Source organism: Camelus dromedarius, chromosome 3 (assembly GCF_036321535.1).
Source record: "Camelus dromedarius isolate mCamDro1 chromosome 3, mCamDro1.pat, whole genome shotgun sequence".
Lineage (NCBI taxonomy): Eukaryota > Metazoa > Chordata > Mammalia > Artiodactyla > Camelidae > Camelus > Camelus dromedarius.
In genome coordinates, this window is record NC_087438.1 from 70,134,340 (window position 1) to 70,160,339 (window position 26,000).

General features: G+C 33.4%; 1 protein-coding gene across 11 annotated transcripts in view; it reads left to right on the forward strand.

The window, feature by feature from the left end:
* Window positions 1-26,000, forward strand: part of PPIP5K2 (diphosphoinositol pentakisphosphate kinase 2) — a 70,073-nt gene that overhangs the window by 33,152 nt on the left and 10,921 nt on the right. For 2 of the 11 annotated variants that reach the window (XM_064482817.1, XM_064482819.1), the window contains exons 19-28: window positions 87-310; window positions 8,247-8,374; window positions 8,938-9,052; window positions 14,372-14,479; window positions 14,570-14,686; window positions 17,221-17,388; window positions 19,744-19,917; window positions 21,250-21,322; window positions 22,935-23,054; window positions 23,932-23,994. In XM_064482817.1, the coding sequence (XP_064338887.1) occupies window positions 87-310; window positions 8,247-8,374; window positions 8,938-9,052; window positions 14,372-14,479; window positions 14,570-14,686; window positions 17,221-17,388; window positions 19,744-19,917; window positions 21,250-21,322; window positions 22,935-23,054; window positions 23,932-23,994 (1,290 nt within the window). Of the gene's footprint in view, window positions 1-86; window positions 311-8,246; window positions 8,375-8,937; window positions 9,053-14,371; window positions 14,480-14,569; window positions 14,687-17,220; window positions 17,389-19,743; window positions 19,918-21,249; window positions 21,323-22,934; window positions 23,055-23,931; window positions 23,995-25,764; window positions 25,825-26,000 lie in introns of all 11 variants that reach the window. The other 9 variants (XM_064482832.1, XM_064482828.1, XM_064482836.1 and 6 more) reach the window with 7 other exon arrangements.

Consider the following 26,000-nt stretch of genomic DNA (forward strand, 5'->3'; position numbering starts at 1 on the left):
AAAAAGTTTCTTATTACGAACTTTTTAATATATATTCTTTACCTGATTTTTAAGTTTAATGTAATAAAAATGTTGTGTTGTTTTAGATATTCAGCTTTATCACAGTGAAACGTTAGAACTCATGCTACGTAGATGGTCCAAGTTGGAGAAAGACTTTAAAACAAAGAATGGAAGATATGACATTAGTAAAATCCCTGACATATATGACTGTATAAAATACGATGTCCAGCATAATGGTTCCTTGAAATTAGAAAACACAATGGAACTATATAGGCTTTCGAAGGCATTAGCAGATATTGTTATCCCTCAGGTAGGTAATTCCTATGAATCAATTCTCTTGTACTGTTATATAAATACTTTTAAAATGTTTGTCAGTGGACAAAAGATGGTTGATTTTCATGTCACAGTAAACCTATAACATTAAAAAGAAACATAAGTAATTATGAACTTATATTTTAAGTCTCTGGTTATATTAAATCATTCTTGATTTTTTTTATAGTTTGTAGTGACTTTTTAAAATTGAAGAATTGATACTCTTGAAGAATAATAATATATTAAAAACAAATAAGACAACTTAAAACAGGATGGAATAAATCACTTTAAGTATTTATTGGGCACCTGTTGTGCATCTGCCAGCTGTATGCTGTGGAAGTGTATGCAGAGTGAGAGAAAAAGGTAGTTGTGGCCCTGTATAAATTTTACAGGTCTACTTTATGTGAAAGTATTTTGAAAGTACTATTTAGAGGTCAAAATGTTTAGTGTTTATTTGTAGGGGTGGTGGAGGTGGCTGAGTCTTCATTATAGGAAATAAAAATAAAGGTATAACCAATATTCAAATAACTGAAATACAATTAAACAGAGAATCAGATTGATAATAAAGAGGTAAGTGACAAGTTGAGATAAGGAATGTGTTAGAAAAAAATAATTTCAGATTCGTTTGAGGACCTTTTTGCAACTCAATTACTTGAAGATTATTTGGATATTATAAAGGGGAGATCGGAATAGATCAGACATTCCAACTGTGAACCAGAGTTAAAAAGCAGGAAAAGTGAAACCTGGTTGATCCTTCAACTGTAGGTTTGAACTGTGTGAATCTGCTTATGTGGAGTTTTTCAGTAGTATTACAGTACTGCCTGATCTGCAGTTATTGAATCTGCTATGGATGCAAAACCACAGAGAAATTATACTCAGATTTTCAGTGGCATGGAGGATTGGTGCGCCTAACCTCCACATTGTTTAAGGGTCAACTATACATGAGAAGTACAAAGATTGTGTATAAAAGTAGCCTCACTTAAAAGATACTCATATATAGAAAACAGTAGGGAGGTTTCTTAGTAACTTAAAATAGAGCTACCATATGATCCAGCAATCCCATTCCCATAGATCTGCAAAAGATGAAAACTCTAATTTGAAAAAATACATAGGCCCTAGTGTTCATAGCAGCACTATTTACAATAGCCAAGACGTGGAAACAACCCAAGTGCCCAACAACAGGTGATTGGTTTAAAAAGATGTGGTGTATGCGCTCATGTGGGTGCACACACACACACACACACACACACACACACACACACACACGCAGTGGAATATTACTCAGCCATAAGAAAGAACAAAATATAGGATGGACTTAAAGAACATCATACTAAGTGAAGGTAGAAAAAGACAAATATCATAGCATTTACATATGAAATCTAAAAATAATGCCAATGAATCTATATGAAAAACAGAAACAGAATCACAGACATAGAAAACAAATTTAACGTTACCAATGGGGAAAGAGAAATTAGGAGTAAGGGATTAAGAGATACAAGCTACTATGCATAAAATAGATAAGCAACAAGGATTTACCATATAGCACAGGAAACTATATTCAGTGTCTTATAATAACCTATGGTAGAGACTAATCTGAAAATACATATAACTGAATCACTTTGCTATACACCTGAAACTAACACATTATAAATCAACTGTATTTTGGTAAAAATACTCATAAATAAAAATGGTTAAAATAATATCAGTGTCCCTTTCCTAATGCATTGTCTAGGAAAAATGAGAGACTTTGAAAATTCAGACTGCCCAATGTACTTAAAATTATTTGTGAAATACATGTTAAATTTTAGCTTATTCTTTCAATGTGAAAGAGCTACTATTTGATCAGTATGTACAAGGTCAATCATTTTAAATATGCTGTATAAATAGTGATAGAGATATGATTTGCAGACGAATTTTTTTTTAAAGAGAGGATAAAAATACTTCATACTTCAAAAACATATCTTTGGGTTTCATTTTAAGAAATATTGATTTAGAAAACAAGGACTTATTCTCTGAAAACTTTTCATTTACCAAATAGAAGAGAAGTTTTATTCTACAAACGAGAAATTTTATTTTGCACGGTAAAAAGTCTTATTTTTATAACAGGTAAGATATTTTAAGGTTAACGTCAAAATAAACATACTAAATTGTGCAGAGCTCAGTTTTAGCTACGTGATATTGGGTAGATGATTGTAGAACTGATTTGATTATATCTCATTTAGTAAAGTTACTAAATCAGTATCCATCTTTGTTATGAAATTCAAGATAGAGAATTCTTTTAAATTTTACTTACTAATAAATCTGAGGAGAATGGTTACTGTTAATTCCAGTAAGCATTATGATTAGTTTGCATTGGAAGCATAAATAAGACCGTGATTTTTTTTTATTGTTAATTGGATTTCTTTGAAATTAGTCCAAGCTCAGTGCATTCTGGGTGTACTTATTCTTACAATGAAGATTATTTTAAAGTATACTTTTAATAGGTAAGCTGTAAATATGGGACCCTCTGAAATATTTATTGTAGCTATATGCATTTTTCATTGTAGGATTTCATTATACCTAAATGTTTCACCTACTTAATGGCTAAATAAATACACTAATGATTTATTAGCATAATCATGTCTGTGCCATTACATGGCTTATTTAACCTCCTGCCTCTTCTTTCTCAGTTATGTATACTAAACATTCTGTGTTTCTAAGAATTGGGCTTAAAGGAATACTTATGTGTTAATGAGTCTTAGGTGATGATTTTTCCTTCTAACATTGTAGATTGATTTTAGGTACATTACTTATATAGCTAAAGAAATTTCTCACCATCTCCTTGTAACTTAAATATTTATAATGTTTTTTAAGCATTGTAATTAGAAGAAATACTGATGATTAGAATGGTTAGGAAATGGTTTGAGACATTTGTAGTGTTAAAGTTCTTTCTCATGCTCAGCTGTTCTCAATCTCTATTATAGTATAGTAATTGTCATGATGCAATTAGGTTAGATTTTCTCAACAGTCTGACTATTTTAAGACATCTCTGAAAGTATTTATCTTGGACAAATTATTTATCTTTGAAATCTTAGGACTCTTTGGGCAACATTATGCCCAAACTTCCAGTAATCAGTCTTGTTTTTGTTAAATTCATAATTAAATTTTGATAATTTTATAACTTTAAAAGCAGAGGTCTTTTTATATACTTTCCTGGAGTTCTGAGATTATAAATTGAGGAGAGGACAACTTAGGATTTATCTCCCCAACTTTTCGGTTTGGTATTCCTTATTGTGGCAGAAACTTGGGATTTCTTTTTTAATGGACTTTTGAATTCAGTTCAGTAAATATTTTGTTTTGTTACTCACATCTACATAAATCCAAAATCATGGACAGGATGCAAGCATTTTCAGTCACTGAACAAATAACTAAAATTGCAAAAATACTTATTGTAATGAAACTGATTTATAATGGAAAAAATGAGAAATTTGTATATTTACTTCACAAAGACTATTTCAAGGTTAGAGACTTGATGACTTAGTCAAATGTACTATTTTGACTAATTTAGGTTAAGAGTGTCACTATCTGTACAAGAAAAATGTATATGTGTTCTGATATATTTCAGTGTTGCTGAGCCTCTTAAAAATCCATTTCCACTCCTACATGGCATTAATTAATTCTTGTATCTGTGCTGTGTGAATTACATAATTCTAATCATGTCTAAGCTTTACTATGATAAGCATAATTTATTACGTTTAGTTACTTTAACAGTTAAACTAATTTTACTTATGGTAGGTATTTTTGCTGTCATATAATCAACTTTTCAGTTTTTAATCAGTCTCAGTCCTCAGAAAATAGAGGCCCTGGTTTAAAGTAGATACTTAAGAATAGTCACAGTGGGATGTGAAGTCAGCATCACGGGCAGTGTGACATGCTCACGTTGTCTCTCCCCTTCAGTCTACAACCAGTAAGACATACATAACTCAACAAAAATGCCTCTGCTTACCATACCAGGATGCTAGAAATCTCCATACATCTGTATACCTAAAAGTGGATGGACTGGAACACATAGAGGAAGTGGAACTAGGAGAACGTAGAGGCTGTACCTTTGATCAGAGACTTCCAGTCAGGGTTGGCTGAGCCTGCGGCCTCAGAGAACCCAGCTGCTTCAGGGGCAGTGGCACATAGGATTCCAGCCTCTCATCTGCAGTAGCATCCATGGCCAGAAGGAACTGGCATTGGTGGCAGTGGGGCCTATGACACCATCCTTCCAGCCATGTAGGTGCCTGTAGCCCTTGCCACACCATCCCCCACCCTACCCCACCCCTGCCAACAATTGCCCACAATGACAGTACTCATGAGCCCTACAACTCTGGACATGGCAGAGATACCTGTAACACCGGCTCCCTCCACCCACCCTACTTCTCCCCCTGCAGTGACAGAGCCTGAAACCTAGGAGACCCTGGACACAAAGGAGGCACCAGCTATCCCAGTGCCCTAGGCAGTGACACCAGCAACACTGGCGGCAACAAGGCACCAATGACCCTGGAGGCACAATAATGACAATGAGGACATCTGGTGACAACTCTAGATTTGGTGGAGTGTCAAAAGTATCAGTTCTCAAACATGACCAGAGGTAACTCATGTAAGAAAACCCAAAGCTATGCTGTGGTGCCACCGACTGGAACACAAAGAAAGACCTCTAAATACTGACCTGTTGAATTGTCAGAACCAAATTTAGAAAAAAAAAGAAAAACTTTACCTAAAGAAGAAAACTTCACTTCTTCAAATGTGCCAGCAGAGGAACAACTCATTGGGCACCATAAAGAACCCCAGTAACACAGTATCACCCCCCCCCCCCAGAAAAGTGACAGTTCTCTGGAAACCAAACTTAAAGTCATACAATATTACAGTCTAAACAGTAGAGAATTCAAAATAGTGATCATTTAACAAAAAATTAGCTTAGATGAAGAAATCCAGTGAGCTTCAAGAAAACTCGCCTAAATATATAAAGCAATGACTAACAGATTTAACATGAGAAACTGACAGCAATGTATTAACAGTAGGGGGCTTTAACACCCCACTTACATCAGCATCATTCAAACAAAGTCCATGAGGTAACAACAGCCTTAAATGAAACATTAGACCAGATGGACTTGAGACATTTATATAGAACATTCTATCCAAAAAGCTGCAGGATATGCATTCTTCTCAGATGTACACAAAACATTCTCAAGGACAGACCGTATGTTGGAACAAAAAACAATTCTCAATAAATTTAAGAATATTAAACTCATATCAGGGAGGGGCTTCAAGGTGGTGGAATAGAAGGATGTGGAGCTCACCTCTTACCACAGATACATCAAAAATACATCTATATGTGGAATAGTTTTCACAGAGTACCTAGTGAACTCTGGAGAAGATCTTATGCTAGCTTGGTTACAAAAGGAGTCTCCGTGGAAAGAATTGGGACAGGACCTGCACCCCAGGGAAGGAGCGGTGAAAGAGGAAAAGTTCCCCCAACTTGAGAAGCCCCTTCACCAGCAAGGAGACCAGCTGAGACAAAAGGAGCTTCAGGGGCTTGGAACACAGCACAGCAGCTGCTCCGAAACAGGCAGAACCGAGAGAAACTGGTGCCGAGGATCCAAGACACCTCTCTGGTCTCCCCAGGCTGAGATGTGAGCCTGCTGATGTGTGCAGGGGCTGGACACTGAGGCTCAGGCTTCAGAGGACAAACTCAGGGAGAGGACTGGGGTTGGTGGCACAGGGACGGCCTGGAGAATCTGGAGTTGTCTGTGGGCTGAGCCTGGGACTGTGTGCGAGAGAGCCCAGGTCGTCTGCCATAGAGTCCACCATTGTTGGCATATGTGTGTGCCCGAGGGGAGGGGTTGGACTATACTGTAGTTTATACAGAAGTTGAAATATAATGTATGCATGAAACTTACAATGTTAAAAACTGTTACCTCAGTAAGTTAAATAGTAAAATAGTCTCAATGATGCGATGGTAGATAAGAACATCTAAAGATAAAATTTGGTATTAAGATTCTCTTAATTGAGATGGCAGACATTTATAGAAGTTTGAAGATCATTTCTTTGGTTATTTGTAGATTATGAAATGCAGAAGATTCTTTATAATAGCATTTTCAGTATAAAGTCCAATGACATTCATTAAATATCACCACTGAATAAACTTTCAAATACCTTCACCTGTTTTTTTAATCAGTTCTTCTTATGGCAGAAGTATTACAATTATATGAGAACTTGGATATCTAACAATTATTTAGTCCTAGTTGGTTGTGGCAACTTGCTTTTTCAGCTATACAAAATACGTCACTGTGTTGAAGGGAAAGATTTCTTTATTATGAAAATAATATATCTTTGTTGTAAAATTAGAAAATATAAATACAGCCCCCCCAAATCACTATGGCATTACCAACTAGAGCAAAACATTTCACTGTTGTGAAAAACTCTAAAAGACCTTTCCCTTTAAAGTCATGGATATATAATTTTTTTCATAAATTCACATCTGTAACAAATGTATCTGAAAAACTAGAACCAGGAAAAGCATAGTATTTTACAACTTGATTTTTTTTTCTTGGCATCAAAAACTTTCCAAATCAGTAAAGCTAAATATACTTCATTATCCCTAAGGGCTGAACAGTATGATGTAATAATAACAACTATTTAACCAGTTTCTCGTATTTGGAAATCTGGATTCTTCTAATTTCTTTCCTTCTCCTTATACATATGTCTTTACATGCACTCAAGACTATTTCTGTAGCTCCAGAACTCTTACTAGTTTTCTTCCAGCCCAGCAATGTATGAGAGTGCCTGTTTCCTCACATCTTGCTAATAACAACAACAAAATTTCCTCTGATGATTTTTAATTTCAGCATTTTTCTTTTGTTTACACATACATACACAATTACATGCACATTTCTTTTTTTCATACCCAAATCACAGTCATCTATGTTGGTGAGATGGTTAAACCAACTAAGCCATAGTATTTAAGGTAAATGACCCAAGAGGTTCCATTTTCATATAATACATCAACCTTTTCTTTCTTAGGCAGTTTTGAGATTCCTTATCCATACTAACGTTTTGCCATCTGGGAAGTACCTGGTAGCAGGAAGTAGCCTTTAAATTCAAGTATCCTAGAATGAATTGGAGAGAAAGAGTGTGCCATTTCTTCCCTCCTTCTCTCTTCCTTCTTACCCTCTGATCTCCCCTTGACCCCACTTTCTGCCCTCTTCCTCTTTTACCCTCTCTTCCCATCTGCACACACATCATAGATTTTTCTCTTCTTAAATCAAGTCATTTTCTAAATTACCCCTTTGAAGTGCAATTTTTGTTTCAATTAACTATGTTTTTTAACACTTCAGATTGTAATTCCTCATAAATTTAATTAACTCATAATGGTTATAGAGCCCATTAAATTTGATAATTTTGTTGCATTTTTGTCTAACTCCTAGTTAAAACTTTAAAAGTATTGGCCAAAGGCTTTTAAATAATTTGTTAGCCTTTTTTAATCTTTGACATTCAAACAGACAAAAATTTCATATTTTCAATTTATTTTCTTTCCATATGTTTATTGACTATTTGTTCTGTGCCTTAGTATTTGTGTCCTTAACCTATCTTTCTTTTACGGTTTTATCTACATTTAAAACCTGATTGAGTTGAGCTACTGTTCATAAAGATTACATTTATCTGTGTGTCCTCTTTTTAGAAATCACTTGCTTTTTCAGTTCCACCATAAAAATCCTAATTACACTTAATAGTTTGGGGAATAGTATACATAAAGTTGCAGAAATGTAAACTAGGAATTTTATAACATTCAAAAAAGTCTTAGTAAAAATATTGGTCTCTCACTGAAATTCTTAAATTTGACATAGCATTTGTTGAAGCTCTTTATCATTATTATACCTTTTTTCTAATATTGTGTATTTTCTGCTCAGGAGTATGGTATAACTAAAGCTGAAAAACTGGAGATTGCCAAAGGCTACTGTACTCCTCTAGTTAGAAAAATTCGCTCAGACCTTCAGAGGACCCAAGATGATGACACTGTAAATAAACTCCATCCTGTGTAAGAGACTGCACTGGTATTTAAATCTCTAGGCATATGTTTTTGCATACTTCAAATCTAAATTGCTGATTAATGTTCCTATGACTGTATCAGAAGTATATCAGTTGGCACACTGTGGAAATAAAGATTACCTAGGTAATCCTAATAGTTAATTTCCAACCAAAGTTCCTTTTGGCTCCAAACTGGGGAGAAAAACTGAGGTGAACAGGGAAAGAAGGTCTGTATCCTCATTCACATGTGATCATCAGTGATCATCCCCATTCAACAGCATTAACATCTGTGAGCTTCTTAAGGGCTATGACCTCTTCCATTGCTAACAAAGGAGCTTAATATTAATTATTCTTAGAGTAATTTCAGAGGTCCCAGTTAGTTCCAGTTATCTTCATACTAGAAGGATGTCTAAGGTAATGCCTCCGTTGTGATCGGAAGACTGATAGATTTATGTGTTTACTTATTTTCTTTTACTTCTAGTAAGATTAAATTCCATTTTACAAAATAATTTCAATACTTACTCAGTTTTAACTGTATAGTTATGTTTTGACATTGTCTGCTCCTAATTTTAGATATTCCAGAGGCGTCCTGTCTCCTGAACGTCATGTTCGTACCAGATTGTATTTCACCAGTGAAAGTCATGTACATTCTTTACTGTCTATTCTTCGCTATGGTGCCTTATGCAATGTAAGTAGAATAAGTTATATCAATCAGCTTAACAAATATGTTTTATTGAATTTGTAATCAAATCACTAACACCGTTTTTTGCTGTGTTATTTTTAATAATTCGTCATTTACCATTATTGGTCAAGGGCCTGCTATATATCAAGTAACTGCTAGATGTTGTAGATAATGACATGTTCTCTTCCCTTTGGAGAAGATCCATTTAAGCAAACAGTAATATAAAATATTTTAGGTGATGTTACAGGCTGGTGGCAGTGAGATAAAGAAAAGCTGCATTATTTAGGGGTTAGAATCGACAGACAGGACATGGTGTTTGGTTGGACAGTGTGACTCTTATTTACTGTTATGTAATAAATCAGACCAAAGCTGAATGGCTCAAAATAACCACAGTCATTTTATTTTTCTCTGTCATGGTTTAAGGGGTTGACCATAATCATTTAGGCAGTTTTGCATTGGATCTTTCATGAGGATGCAGACAGTGACTGAGACTCATATCATCTCAAAGCTTTCTTCTCTTGTCTGATGCTTGATGCTGGCTGTCAGCTAGAACCTCTGCTGGGGTTGTTGACCAGAATACCTACAATGAACTCTTCATGTGACCTGCTTCCTTTTCCCAAGAGAACAGGGAGCAAGTGCAAAGCATTTGTATGACTTAATTTAAGAAATTACTTAGTACCACTTTAGCTGAGTTTTTTGGTTGAGACAGTCACAGAGCTTTATCCGGGTTCAAGGGAAGGGGAAATAGACCTATATTACTAGATTAGTGGAGTATTGCTGTCATATTGTAAGAGGGGTATTTTGGACTGGGTATATTTTGGTGGCCACCTTTGGAAAACAGAGTTTATCACAGTATGTCTGTTGGCCATACATGCACATTTCTCCCATGTGGAAAATTCACTTAATCTCTCCTCCATATTCCTCCATGCTTATCTATTACAGTGTAAACTTGACATGTGGGATCTCTGTCTAAATCAGGTGCAGGTATCAATTGAGCACAACTCCTTCAGTGCTCAAGAGTACTCAACCTCAATTCAAAGACCTGTGAACTGAAAAGACCAATTAACTATCTTTCAAACACTCAACATACATTGGTGGGATAGGCATAGGATAAATGCTGTAGATAACCTTTTCAAAAGAAGGGAAACAGAAGTTACACCATAGTCACTAGTCCACAGCAATTTTGAAATCTACATAGGTATTATTGCCCATTCCTTAATTAGGGTTCTGTTATACTGCCAGGGAGTTGTTTATAATGGCTCATGGCTTCATCCTTTGGGTTCTTGATTACTTCATCTGGGTCATCCTAACTTTTCCATAAAAAGTAGTTCATGCTTGCAGCTGAGGAGCTTTCTTTAACCTACTTCCTGCCCAGGGAAATTTAGAGATCAAGAGGTCTTTGACTTTTAGTTCGAGATGGTATGATTTTTAAAAACATAACAAAAGTGAGTAATTTATAATATACTTCATTAAACAGTTCACATCCACAAATCTTAAGAATAAGCCTGCAACTGAGGGACAACCTCAGCAATCCTTATTGCTTAATAGTGAATATCTGAGAGACATGCTGGTAAGACCCTGAGAAAATCTTTCATGTCTTTAAAAGGTTTGTGAGCCTTAAACCTTTTTGAGGTCTTAGCAGGTGTTTTTACGATCATATCCACGTTTTCATGACAGATTCCTGTGTTTCCGTTTTTCCTGGAAGTCACTTTTTAACTATAGTATTGTTTGCTCTCTGGAGAGGCTGGGAATGAGAAATAGTTTTAGTTTTGAACCCTGCAAGTCTTGTAATTGGCAATTTCCCTGTAGCTTATTTCCCTCCCCTCATAGTTTATCATAGGCAATGAGGAGAACCTTGGTGGCATTTTCAGAACTGTTCCTGAAACTCTTCATAGCTTACTCATCGAGTTTCACTGTCTACAGTCTGTAGTATTTCTACACTCTATGCCACTACATAACAAGGGCTCTTTTTCTTATAGCTTACAATGACATTTTTCTTACCTTCCGATAATCCCTCACCAACAACCTCCTCAATGCCCTTGAGGATTTCACTAACACTCTGTTCTGGAGGCATTTTAACTTTCACCAGCACTCTCTCCTTAAGGCCCTTTCTTTGCATACAGGTATGAAGGGTAAGAAAGAAAAGAGAGTCAAGAAAGATTCCCATATTTCTAATATAGGACCATCTATAAAATTACACATCATTCACTGAGATAAGTAACACTTGGAGGAATATAGGATATTAGAAGGAAATTAGTAAGTTCAGTTTGGGATGGCTGGTAGACTAGTCAAGTGTATATGTAAGACTAGAGGTTTGGATTACAGGTATAGAGTCGGGAAGCCAACATATTAATGATCATTCAGGCAGTGGCTGTTAATAAGATTCCCCAGAAGTATGAATTAGAAAAGATAAAGCAAGTGACATTGTAGAGATTGGCAGTGGAAGTGATAACCAAACAGACTTAGAAATATTAATAGCCCCTTTCTCAGCACTCTCAAACCATAGATTATCTAGAATACAGCATCACTTCTATTGTATATCAAAAATACCTTTTCAGCCATCTCTGAACTAGGAAAAAGTACGAATTAAAAAAAAATTTTCTGTGTATATATTGGTGTACACATTTATGTACATCTATTCAAAAAGTGATCTCTAAAAGAAAATGAATTCAACTTTGTTTTCTTTTGAACTTTCTAAATAAAGGACAGTGAAATGTATAATCAAGATTGGGTATATGTCTCTTGATTCTTAATCTATCTTATTATTGGGCTTTGATGAAAACTTATTATCAAAGTTACCCTAAGGCTTTATCACTGTTTTGTTTCCATCAAGTTTTCTACTTCATATTTCTTTCCTCTTGTTTTCATTTCTTTTTTATCTCATTAAGAATAAGAAAGTGACATCCTTTGCATGCCTATGCAGATTAGTGGAGTTTTAATAAAAGAAATAGTGAAAAAGATGACCCCTAATTAGCAAGGCAAGAGCTTATATAGCCAGTAGTAATGATGGACTTGTTTTGGGGGAGGAGAGATACATCTCTTACGTGGTCACCTTTTGACCCTCTTGCACTTACTTATAAGGTGGAAAGGACATAGGGGATGTAGGAACAGATAGAAGTCTTGTGTTTGGAGCATAGTAGTGAGTGATGGATAAAATGGCAGCAGATAAGGTTGGAGAGGCATGCCTTGGAGATCCTAAGGGGATTGGGAAGCCATTGAAAGGTTTTAAGCAGGCCAGTGAATGGCTTTGGTTGTTTTGTAGACAATACATAAGAGTAGATATGAGAAAACTAGTTAGGAGCCTATCACAGTGACCTAGAGAAAGACAATATAGTTTACATGTAGGGTGGTGGCAGTAGAACTAGAGCTTGATGAGAATATGTTGCATTTGACTACATTTTTAAAACAAAAGCTGAACAACTCATTCTTAGAAAAATCTGTGGTTCTGGGATAAAAAAAATTACATATATTTACTAAAGTGAAAATTAAAGTCAGTACCAAAATGATATCCTGTTTTCTGATTTAAATTTTTTTTAAATTTATTTCAGCTATAATTCATTATCTTAATAAGACCCTGAAGCTAATACACTTAAAACCTTGTTTGGTCTCTTAAAGTTTAGTTAAGGAAATAAGATTTAAACAAAATTTCAAGGAGTATATTTAATAGTCTTTATTTTTAAAAAAGATTTTTATGAATTCTTAAATATTAACTATAGATCCTACAAAATATTTAATTGTATCTGTTCATTGGAGCAGACCTGACAAAATCTGTAACTGCAAGGCTGAGTTAGATATTAGGCAGTGTTCTTATTAATAATGTAGTATCACAGAGTGGATTTTGTTCTTAAGTGTCCCAGTAGATCTGATGACATTTGTTGGCTTGAGGTCTGATTTTTACCCCCTACTAATAGATTTAATGCTGAAAACTGCAGAAATTTTTATGAAACAAAGCCTAGGAAAATGAAACCTATAGATTGAATAGTAATCTAAATTAATCCTAGTGTGTTTGATAGAGGAGGGAAAATTTTGGTGCATAATTTCTCTCTTCCTAGTGTTGGACTTAAATCAGTTGAAAGTATTTCTGTACCACAATTTACTGCAATAAAAGTTTGCTTAGTTAAGAAAAAAAACCTCATTCATATAAAAATCTGTGCTTCTGGATTTAAAAAAAGATCTTTTCAACTATTGAAAAATTTTAATACTTAATTTAAATCCATCATTTACAATAATTCACATCTAGTGAAACTCAGTAACACTATGCTAATTTATATTTTTCCTTATGAATTTTGAAAAAATGTATATACATCTTTGCACATAATCCCTCCTCACACACAGACACAGGCAGACACACATGAACATAACAGATGAATTTTCTCTCTGGAGTGTTGTTTAAATTGATAGCAACTGCTCATTTAGAGGTATGACTAGCCATTTGTTGAAATGAAGCTAAGAATACATGTAATCACACAAATTACACTTTACCCTTCTACAAACTTCAAAAGTGGAATACTTCCTCAATACAATGTCTAAATTTCAAAAGGACGTATATGCTAAATTAAAAAAAAATAATTAGAATGTAGTCTTATTTTATGATATATGAGATGAAGGAAGTTATCTCCGATGTACATAAAGTCTAAGTGTACCCTGTTGACTATTGACTGTCGACCCTGAACTTTGTGTAGTTTTACCTTTTCAGATAGAATTTTCTGCTTTGAATGCTTGTAAGATGTGTTCTCTAAAATCCTTCAGTTCCGATGCTGATTACATGTTTAAAGACCAATGATTGTCTAAATGAAGGTGAAGGAGATGGTTTAAAGAATCTACCTATGCCTCCTTCTGCTGATTGTTTTAAGATATCACTACAGAGTAATGAGGAATATTTACTGATGGGCATGTAATGCATATGTGAGCTATATCATGGTGGGAAAAATAGCAATACTTTTATGAGACAGTCTGCTTATGAAGCATGACACTATGTTAGGTATTTTGAAACTTAAGATTAAAAATTGTCTCTTACCCTAAGAATTCAATTGTAGGTGTCATATTTAAGAGATTCTTTATTTTTACTTCCTATGAGTTGTTTTTTAAAAGTTACCACTGGAGTTTCTATTGCTACTGTTAAGAAATTTTTAAAATAATTTATTTATGCTTAAATAATTTATTAAGACTTAAATAAGTGGAGTTATTTGAAAAGATTGTACATATAAGTATTCAATTTATTTGTGTGGTATCAATCAGGATTGAACAACAAATTACCATAACAAAAATAAAGTGATTTTCAAGTAATATAATACTAGAAAATGCTTATCATATACCTTTGTTCAGGAGTCAAAGGATGAACAGTGGAAACGAGCTATGGATTATTTAAATGTTGTCAATGAACTCAACTACATGACTCAAATTGTTATCATGCTTTATGAGGATCCTAACAAGGTAACAGAGTTCTCGATTTATGTGTGTTACCAGCGGTAAATAAATGGTTTGAAGTTTCTTGTTCTGAAAATGTTCTATAATATTCTTTAGGATCTTTCCTCTGAGGAACGCTTTCATGTTGAATTACACTTCAGTCCAGGAGCCAAAGGATGTGAAGAAGACAAAAATTTACCATCTGGCTATGGATATAGACCAGCTTCAAGGGAGGTAATGAAGATGAAATTCTCAGTGCTTACTGCAGTTCTAGATTTTCATGAGGTTTCTTTATGAATTTTCTATAAAGTACCGTGATTCTTAATCCAACTACTAAGTAGCAAGATAGTTTATACTTCTTGAAGTATGATTTGTATAGACAGCATTTTTAGCACATTAGAATTTTATGTTTTTTCTAGATTTTCTCAGTTTTTAAGATCAGTATTTAGAATGAATAACTATAACTTTATTTTTGGTTTTGGTTGTTGTTTTATTTGAGGACTAGTTCATGCTTTACCATGCTAAGTACTTGGCATGAATTATTGCCTTTTAATCCTTAAAATAATCCTACAAGGTTAAATATGTACTCAGTTTAAAAGTTTTTTACTGAACTATAATGCATGTTTATAAACATACCTAAATCATACATGTACAGTTTAATAACATATCACAAAATAAACACAATTGTGAAAAAACTAGCCAGGTCGTAGAATAATATCACCATTTCAGAAGAATCACTTTTGTCACCTCTGTATCACAACGTCCTTGCCTTCTCCTCAGAGATGCCTAACTCTCATGACTTCTGACACCATAGATGAATTTTGTCTGTTTTTGAACTTTATATAAATGAAATCACAAAATATGTGCTTTAGGCTTCGCTTCTTTCTTTCATTATTGCTTCAGATTCATCTATTCTGTTCTTCATTTTTGTAGCCATATGGGTTTCCTTAAATAAATACAAGTGTAACTTGTTAATTCATTTTACTGTGATGATCATTTGATTTGTTTTCAGGGTTTGAAGATGGATGCTTATATAAAAATTCTTGTACAGGTCTTTTTCTGAACATATTTATACACTTCTTTTGGATATACGTCTAGGTGTAAAATTGATGAATTATAGTGTATGCATATGTTCAGCTTTTTAAAATACAGTCAATTAGCTTTTCAAAGATATTACCAGATCCTTATCAGCACTTGGTATGATTAATGTTTTTAATGTAGCTATTTTGGGGGTTATGTGGTGATATCTCATTGTGATTTAAATTTACATTGTTCTCACAACCAATAAGGATTAGCACCTTTTCTTATATTCATTAGCTGTTTGAATATGCTTTTCGTGAAGTGCTACTGGCTAAGACCAGTATGATATTGAAAAGAAGTGTTTATACTAAGCATCCTCATTCATTCCCAAACTTAAGTGAAAGGTAAGGTTTCAAAGAGAATTTGGGATTTTGATTGAGATTACATAAATGATGCAGACCAGTTTTGAGAGAAATAATATGTTTACAGAATTATATCTAATCCAAGGACTTGGCATATCTCTGAATTTATTTAGCTATTATTTTTACCTTTTTGATAAAATTAAGACTTTTTTACTGTTTTGTATTACCTTTGTTGTATTAATTCCAAAGTTCTTTGTGTTTTTGATGTTATCATAAACAGCTTATTTAAATTTCATTTTCTGTTTACTATTTTCATATTGAATTTTAACTCATTTTTGTGTAAAGATTTTATAACTAACAACCTACTACATGCTATTTTTTCATTCTGATAATTTATCCATAGAGTCATTTGGATTTTCTATGTATGTGATCGTATCTGAATGGTGACAGATATCTACCAAAATGTTGAATAGGCCTAGTGATGATGACATTCTTGTCTTTCAATGATTTATTATTAACTGTGATGATTGTCCCAAGTTTTTAGGCATACATTACCTAGTTAAAGAGGTTTTTTTATTTTATTTTATTTTATTTTTTATACCCCTTGGTTTGATGAAGGTTTTCATATACTTCTACTTGGCTTCTTTTGACTGACATGTTTGTGAGATTCATTGATGTAATTGTATTTAGTCTTAGTTTGTCCATTCTTATTGCTTTAAAATATGTGTTTTGCTGTATGACCATGCCCCATTTTACCTATTCTATGACATATAGATGTTTAGTATAAATTTTTTTATCATGTCTGTTTCCCATACTATACCGTGAGATTCTTACAATTTGGAACAGTGTCTTATTAATCTGTATCTTGGCACGTGGTATGTGCTCAGTAAATACTTAGTGAGTCATTGAATGATTGTTAAGTATGCAGTCATCACATTTGGGGAAATATTTGGAATAGAATTTAAATTTTCTAAAATTTATAAATTCAGGTGCTATTTTAGTTTGTGCTTGGTTTGATGACCTTACTGATAACAAAACTGATCTCTGTTCTTTCTTACAGTCATCTATTATTATTGCTTATTTATTTGGGCATTTGATGAAACTTGATTAAGCACTTTGTTTTATATGGCTTTTTATTGTTATTTTATTGTTTAATTTCTCCACAGAGTATATATGTTTCTTGAAGTCAGGAACTCTGTTATCTGTCTTTCAATACCCAGAATAATACTAGGGTGTTATAAGAATTCAATTAATACTAATTCACTTGAATAAATTAACTTATATATGTACTTCAAGTGACTAAGCCACTCGGTGGTTGAGTTTGTTCATCTGAAGAGACTGATTTGTTTTATCTGAATTTTATTATGTTGTATGCTTTGCGCACAGAATGAAGGGAGGAGATCTTTTAAAATTGATAATGATGAAGAACCACATACTTCTAAAAAAGATGAGGTTGATCGAGCTGTGATATTGTTTAAACCTATGGTATCAGAGCCAATTCATATACACAGAAAGTCTCCACTTCCAAGATCTAGGAAGATGGCCACAAATGAAGTAAGTATATGTGTCAGAGCGTGTTTTTTATAAGGTAAACTAACTATATTTTAATAAAACAGAAAAGAAAATACAGCTTTAATTATGAAGCTTGGGAACCTAACAGATTTTTAATTGTTAACTTTATCTATTTTTCAAATACATTTTTAAAAATATAGAGGCAGTTAGAAAATATAAAGATTCATTTTAGAATCTGGAGCTTTATGTATAGTTTTCATAACAAAATTGACTAGAAATAGTAAAATAAGGCCTTTGTTAGCACTGATCCTTTTTTTTTTTTTTTTTGTCTTGTCACTTAGGTTATTCTAAGAAGAACTTTTTTAAAAGTCTGATTTAATGAGTTAGGGATAATTTTTGGTTAAAAGTAGTGAGGAGTTTCTGTAGCTGCTTCAGTCAACTGATTCCAATGATGCTGTAGATTAAGAGGTGAAATTCTAAACTGTTAACCTGATTGCAAAAGTTAGTATAGGAATTTGAAAATTTGATGCTATAATTGAAAAATTTACCTTTGAATTAGGATCTATAATTAAATAACTTAGGCTAATTCTTATACTCACTAATAAAATAACATTTAAATAACTACTAAAACAACATTTAAAAGGAAAACTGAACAGTTGGAATGAAGCTTAAGTAAATCTTTAACATCTGTAAACAATTTATACTTCAAATACCTTTATTTTGGGTTATTTATATTCTCTATACGATCATTCTCCCAGCACTGATTTGAGATTAGTAGTGCTGCTGATAAATGTTTTCTAAATGCTTGAGTAAAAGCAGAAAGCAAGAATTTTAAGATAAGAAGAACCATCAAATTTTAAGTTAGAAAAATATTTTTTGTTATTGATTAAATATGTCAACTCTTAAGAGTTAGATACATTGTCTAGAAGTTGTTGAGTAAGAAGAACACCAACAAAAAAGAATTATGCTTATTTCTGCAGCCCCAAATTATATAAACATAAGTGCTTTCTGATTCTCAAATTTCAGGTACATGTGTCCCAATTTGACAATTATGTATAGGAAAAATATCCATCAATAACACAGACTGTTATAATTTTATAATGGAAATTATATACTGGTTAGGGTTCCCTTGAATGTGGTATTTTTAGTTAATTTTAAACAAGAATGATTAACAATTACAGAATTTGGGATTATTTGTTCTATTATAGCTTAATTTAAGAATGAGACAACTGGGATTATGTCTAGGCATCTTTAATTTTAGAAAATTGGAAAATGACCTATGTTAATATAACCTAAACTACCATTTGTGTGAGGGCAGTGATTTTGATGTTGAACAAGCAATCTGCATTGTATCAGATTGTTCAGAATTGTACAATTAAACCTTTTTCTGCACTCCAGAAAAAGGCCCATAACACTGATACAGTCAAATGTATTCTGAGCCCTTCATTTTGCAACTCATTTGTAAAATCTTCAACAAAATCACTGCCCTTTGTTAACTCTTAAAATACAGAACACATTGATAAACCTTTTTCTCATAAATACTTAAATAGTTGCTTTCAAGAGATTATTTCTATGCCATGCTAAACTTTTACTTCCATAAGGTAAATTATTCAAGTAAAACCTTGAAGACTTTTTCCAGCGTCCACCATCTTCATGGATATCAGAAGTTTGTACTTCCAAAAGACACACAGAGAAAAAGACTATTCTCTTCATTTTGTGCAAGTAGATTTTATTCTGTCCTCACTGTCTGAAATCTGAACATGCAAACATGTAAAATGAGAATGTTTGCTGCATGTTTTGCCTACTGAACTCTATAAATAATCTTCGGAGGGGATAAGCAAGCAGATAGCTTGAAAGTGTGACCAAGTGCAGTTTGAATCCTCCATCTCATGGTCTCTAATTTTTTTTTGTCTGGCAGACAGATCTTCTTTTATACTTTATGTAAATTGAAGTCTCTTTAACCCTCTGCAGGCTTCTTTAGTTATTTGGGTAGAAAAGTTTACCCAATGTAGCACAAAATCTCTTAAATATCTAAAATTAAGCAGAATACTTTCATATTTTTTAAATTGCTAAGATTAAAAATTGTTAAAAATCTTTCCAGTTCTAAGAGGAAAGGGACAACTATTAAGCAGTATAAATATTTTGTGTATTTAAGATAATAAGGTAATTCTCATCGTTATCACCTGCAATTAGCTTTATACGTGATTCCTATCAATTTCTCAAATACTGAAATATTTGGCTCCCAAATTACTGTTTCATAGTCTTTTAAAAATTGATAAGCAAATGCGAACAAACTGTATTTTTTTTTCTTTCTGATCATTTGGCTCTGTTGTATCTAACTTTGCATGCTCTGCTTTTTTTTTTTTTTTTTTTTTTTGCCCCTTTTCTCACTTCCAGGAAGAGAGCCCCCTGAGTGTGTCTAGCCCAGAGGGTACTGGTACCTGGCTGCATTACACCAGTGGTGTGGGTACTGGGCGTCGAAGACGCAGATCAGGGGAACAAATCACTTCTTCCCCTGTCTCCCCCAAATCATTGGCTTTCACATCCAGTATTTTTGGCTCATGGCAACAGGTTTTTAAACTTTACTTCATTAAACATTTTTCCTCCCCGCATTCAGAGCAACAAACAGCTGTCTTTGAGGACATCTAATCCCTTGTATTTTACATCAGAGTAAATCCTTCTGTTTTTTCACTTGGAGTTTATTTAAAAATTCTTGGGATATTGAATAATATTTGAGGGAAAGAAACCGCTTACATTGCATATGTTTAGCATCTTTACTGGGACGGTTTTAAATATCCAGGATTTAAAAATTAGTAAATAAATTTTGTACTCCTGGAACCTTGTTAATAAAAAAAATTTTTTAAAGGAAAAAAATCTTTCTTTGACTTTTATTTTTTTACTTTATTGTCCTTTAAAGCATTCAGAAATGAAATTACATAGTTTGATGGTAAAAAAATTTAATAACCTTTTACCCCATAATTGAAAACTAGATTCTATTTGGATTTTGCTGAGAATGTGAACATTTTTTTAAATATCAAAATTTATGTGGCCCCGTGTTAATTAGCAGGATACATCTAATACTGATGGTTCTCTCCCTCTGTTATCTGGAAGTATCTAATTTAATTACATAGAGTATGTTTTTTTTTTCTTTTTTTAGTTACATAACATTTTAATGCTCTCTTTAAGATAAAAGGGAGCAATATATATGTGCCCATTAACAATATGCCCTTACAAAAGGGGTCAAAATAAAATGATTTCAGAAGGACTTTCTGTGATGACTTTTGGAAACTTGAAATATTGTGTTGTTTTATTTTGTTTTTTGTTTTTGTTTTTTTTTTTTTACAATGGAAGGTCTGCTGTTACACATGACTTTTCCGAGAATTTCAACAATTTCCTTTTGGAAATACAATGCATTTGATTATAGGAAAAGGGATTATGGTATCCATTAAGGCTGTGATTATTTAAAGGTTACTCTGATAAAGCCTGTGCATGGATCAGTAATTGTATGGTGATCTCAACAGTCTCTGTCTGTCTTTTCTTTTGTTTGTGATTGTTTTTTCCCCCTTCAAATACAGGAGCTGTTTAAGAGTGGGGCATTTGGCTTCTTTTAAGAGAGAGTGAAATTATATCAGTCTATTAATTGTTTCTTTTCATCTGTCTTGTTTCATACATGATATTTAATTCTGAATGCCTGCTTCGCACCACTTCATTGCAAGGACCTCATATGAAATGGACTCCCTTCAGAAGGGGATCTTGCATGATCTTTCATATTTTATGTATTTCTACTAATATTTATCATACAGCTTATTAACCTGTGTCTGTCTGGAACAGGCTGCAAATGAAATATGGACTTTTTAATTTATTTTACTGTTTTACCTCATTTATTTTGTTTTCCTTGTGCAGGTTGTATCTGAAAATGCTAATTACTTGCGAACACCAAGAACTCTTGTGGAACAGAAGCAGAACCCTACTGTAGGTATGTGGTCTACAGGAAATTGTATTCCAAACCTTCTTAAACTCACTACTTCGCACACATGTAAAACTCTTCAGTTGTGAAAGCATGACCAAATGCTATGCTTTAGTTTTAATTTAACATATACTAATTCAGAAATGTTAAGTTTTAAACTTTGAAATATACAATAAGGTTTTGATAAAAATAAACAAGAAATAGCATTTAATTTTGTTTTATAACCCTTGGAATGCCCGTAATGTAAACTACTTAGTCCAGTTGCCAATGCTTGTTTTTAATACTGTGTTCTGTAAGTTAGAATCTCAACATTTTTTAATTTAGGAAGGAAACTTCATTTTTGTCATTGATAAAGATGAAAATATGCCATCGCATGCAAAAAAAACTTCTATTTTTCTGATTAAAAAAATGTTTAAATGGGGAGTGTTTCAAACCCTATCTGAATGTACTGATTTTCCCTTCTGATCACCTCTTAAGGAAAACCAAAGCAAAACTAATACACAGTGGCAATGTTACTCTTTATTGACCTATAGAACATAATTAGTTCTTTGCTAACACTCAAGCAAAGCGACATTTTAAAAGACCTTTCTAAGCTTATTTTGGTTTTAGGTCATTGTTGATAAATTATATGAATTACTGACATACTATTTTCTGTAAATAGTTGCTAATTGGTTTAACAATAGCAGAAATAAATTTCAGTATACGTTTCAACATGTATGTACCACGGACTGTACACTAAGTATAGGAACTGCCCATTGATGCCAACATACTTGAAACAAATCTTTCTTTTATTACATGTATCTTATGTTGATAACTTTTAATATTCCCACAGTATCTTGCCAGATGTATATATGTATATATCCACATCTGGATACATACACACACACATATATATTACTTCTTTCTTTATGTGTTATAATGTATTTTATAGAACTTTACTTAATCTTTACCCAGTGGTAAAAGTTTTACTTGGATGTAAAGACTTTTGCTACAAATTAAGCATCAGTTTATACTGGCTATGTTTTATTTGCTCATAACGTGTTTCACTGGGGTCTTATTAATTAAAATCTTAAGTCGTTTGTATTTGAAATTTAAAGTGATTTAGGCCTCAGTGACCACCTAAAAGGAATTGTTTCCACCTGACCTCACAAATAAGGAAGCTTTGATTTGCTTTATTTCATAACAGATATTGGTAACTCCAATTCAGGGACATCAGAAAAAGTTCTTCATTTACATACATTCAGGAATATTAATTTAATATGATTTAATTTGTGCTAGGAGAGGTTTTTTTTAATATGGCCTGCTCAGGCAAATTGACAGAATTTCTTATCCTAGATTAATTTTTATGGTAGTATTTTTAATACTTATCATATGTATATGTTTAATTATTTTGTGGACATATGTCCTCAAAGAACATTTTCTCCAGTGTAAAATACCTCCAATTGTACATATGGTAAATGGTGGTAGTGACTGTATTAAAGTTGACATAAGTGAATTGTGAGCCTGTTCAAGGCACTGCCAAGTATTTGTGGTAAGAGCCGTGTTACTGCATGCTGCATGAATTCCCAATGTGAATGGAAGAACACCCGTTGTTGTATGTATTTTCTCTAACTCCCATCAGGGTCTCACTGTGCGGGCCTGTTTAGCACCTCGGTGCTCGGGGGTTCTTCAAGTGCACCTAACCTACAGGATTATGCTCGTACTCATCGTAAAAAGCTGACCTCTTCTGGCTGCATAGATGGTATGTGCACACATGCACACACAGATTCATACCTGCACCCACGCACACACCCATGGGCATACGCTGTTTCCCCAAGGCAAGCCTAAGGCGCTGACTGACTGAAGTGGAACCCTAGCACCTTTTGTCTAAGTGCCTATCAGTGTTCTGTTATCTGCTATTTGGATCCACGTCTCATCAGTTAATTGTAGTTAGACTTCCAGTGCTTGCTCAATGAGCAGTTTGTGAAATTTAGAACTGCATCATGTGTATTCTTTTAGACAGTTGGTAAGCCATATTATAAAGAAAAAATCTTGGTTTGATCTTTTAAATGTCTTTTGATTGTTAACCTTTATTTTACTTACTGATACTGATCTAAATAAAGTGAATGGAATGTTTATAAGTAGAAGAAAATATCACATTGGCAATATTTTTATTTCAATAAACATAAGATGAGTATATTTTAAAATCCCCAGTGGAAGAAAATCCTCACAGTTGTTAAATACACCTTAAATTTTAATATTCAGAATGCCTCTTGAGACTGATGGAAATTTGTTCCTTTTGTTAATAAGAGTATTTATTAGCCCTTTCAGGATTAGCTTTATTTAAAACTTTTTATCATGTATCCACAAACTTATTTTAGTCAGTAAAACATTGATTTACCAGAATTGCCAGCTCATCCTGCTTTTCTTTCTTTTGTATATTTCATTAAACACTAGGCCTCTATCATCAAGCCATTTTTCTTCTTTTAACCAGTATTTGGCTTATTACCCTCTCTCATTGTGCCTTCTGCATGTCACCTAATTCTAACCTCCTTGTATATTTGTTTTTCCCCCTCTTTTTTTAAGTGTTCTTTTGGTAGCTGTTACGAATTTCAGGTACCTGTTTTTCTCTTTCTCAGACGCCACACGTGGTTCTGCTGTTAAAAGGTTTTCTATCTCATTTGCTCGACACCCAACCAATGGTACGTTTTGCTTTTATTTTAAAAGATACTCCCCTGCTTCATCCTTTTTAATTTTTCTTTTATTTCAAAGTGTGGGGTATACAGTATCATTCATTTCTCAGTCCTTAATTTCAATTGGCATACAATTCTACTTAGTATTCACCCAAAATATTGATACTGTCTAGCTCCCTTTTTAGCTGTAATTTATACAATAATTTAATACTATTCATCAAACTTTTAAATGACCACATTGATGATGAGTTTTAATACTTAATTAGCACCTAAGAATTCCTTCTGATTTCTCAAGTGATTAATCTACATAATTAAAAAAATACAATTAGTATTATTTATTTTCTTCTTAATTCTCAACAGTTTTAATTTTTTTTTCTTCCTAACTTCTTTTCTGATCATATGGTTGTTTTGTTGAGCTATTTAACAAAAATACAAAGCTACATTTGTCAAATAGCTAAATGAGATGTGTCTTTGATAAGTTCTTGGGAACCAGGGGATACAGGTTTCACTGTGTAACATCATTTACCCCTGGCTGTCTAAACCAAAACCCAACTTGGTCTGGAGCACTCTGATAACTTAATTTAGCATTCACCTTGTCCTCATGTGGCAATGTGGTTTGCTGCTGTCAAACAAAATTGTTTTCTGTTAAAATTTGGAGGACTCTTGTTAAGAAGACTAAGCTAAGAATCTAGAAAGCCAAATTCAATTAAATTTAATTTTTGAGGTTGAATAAGAAGGTGTTTTGTGGCCATTATGTATAAACTGAATTCCTGCACTCTTACAGCTTTCTTACATGGAGCTTTTTCTTGTGGGGCAAGAGGGAGTATTTACTGATCATTTTCAAATAATTCAGGATCAAAGAATTTAAAGGAAAACACACAGGTTTTACCTTTATTCAGGATGAAGGCAGTTTTATCCCTGCAACTTTTTTAGCTTTTCTTTTTAACTGCAAATAAGTCTTTCAAAAACTCAAGTCATATCTTTCAAAAACTTTTGTGGAGCTAAAGGATTGAACACAAGTTCATGGTCATTCTCCCCCTTCTGGATCCTTTAACAGCACACCTAAATAACAGTGCACTAATACTTCTTGGAGTAAGAAGATCTGATCCTCAACAACTAAAACTTTAGCCTTAAAGCTTAATGTGCTTTCCCTCCATTGAAGTTGTTTCAATGCTTCTTTTTGAAGGAAAAAAAAATCCTTATTTGATACACCTGCAGCTTCTAAAGAACCCACATGCATAAGAACTTCTTAGAAGAAAAACTGACGTCACAAGAAAAACAAGTCACAAAATTCTAAGAAGAGACATTGCAGGTTTAAAAACGACTATAGCTTTTGTGCAGAATGCTTATGTGTTCATAGCCAGTATTGCAAGTTTTATATTGGAGAAATCTGTATTTACCAAAGCTTGGGGGAGAAAAAAAAACAACTTTTGTTAAGTTTAACAGAAAATAGAGTAGTTTTATATTCCTTTGGTTTAGGCTTTTTAAAAAATGGCTTTTCCACACATTGTGCAACTAGATGTGTATAAAATGCATCCCTTTCAACTTCTTTGGGGTTTTCAAATTTTCTTTTTTTCTTTTTTATGCTGTGTTGTCATATCTGTCTTATAAATTGTCATTTGATTCTTTCTTTTACTTTTATTTCCCTTAACTTTCATGTTATTTCCATTTTAACACATATCATGGACTTACCCCTCCCCTTCATCTTTAGTTCAAGGAACATGGTGAAACAAGTATCTTCTGACAGTGCTTTACCTTATTTTCTGGGCCTCTGTGCAGAACACCTACACCTCTATAGGTGCTGGTCCGTTGCCTCTGTGGAATTTCTAGGCTCCAGTGGTATGTGTTCATAGCTTCTAAACATGACAGCAGGGTGGCTTTTTAAATTGCTGCGTTAACCCTTTCATTGTGCCTTAAAGAGAAAGTTTGCTAAAGATAAATGGAAAAGTAGTCCAGAGGGACTTCACTATATTGTCATTTGCCTGTTATAAAATCTAACAGGCAAATGCAAGAAA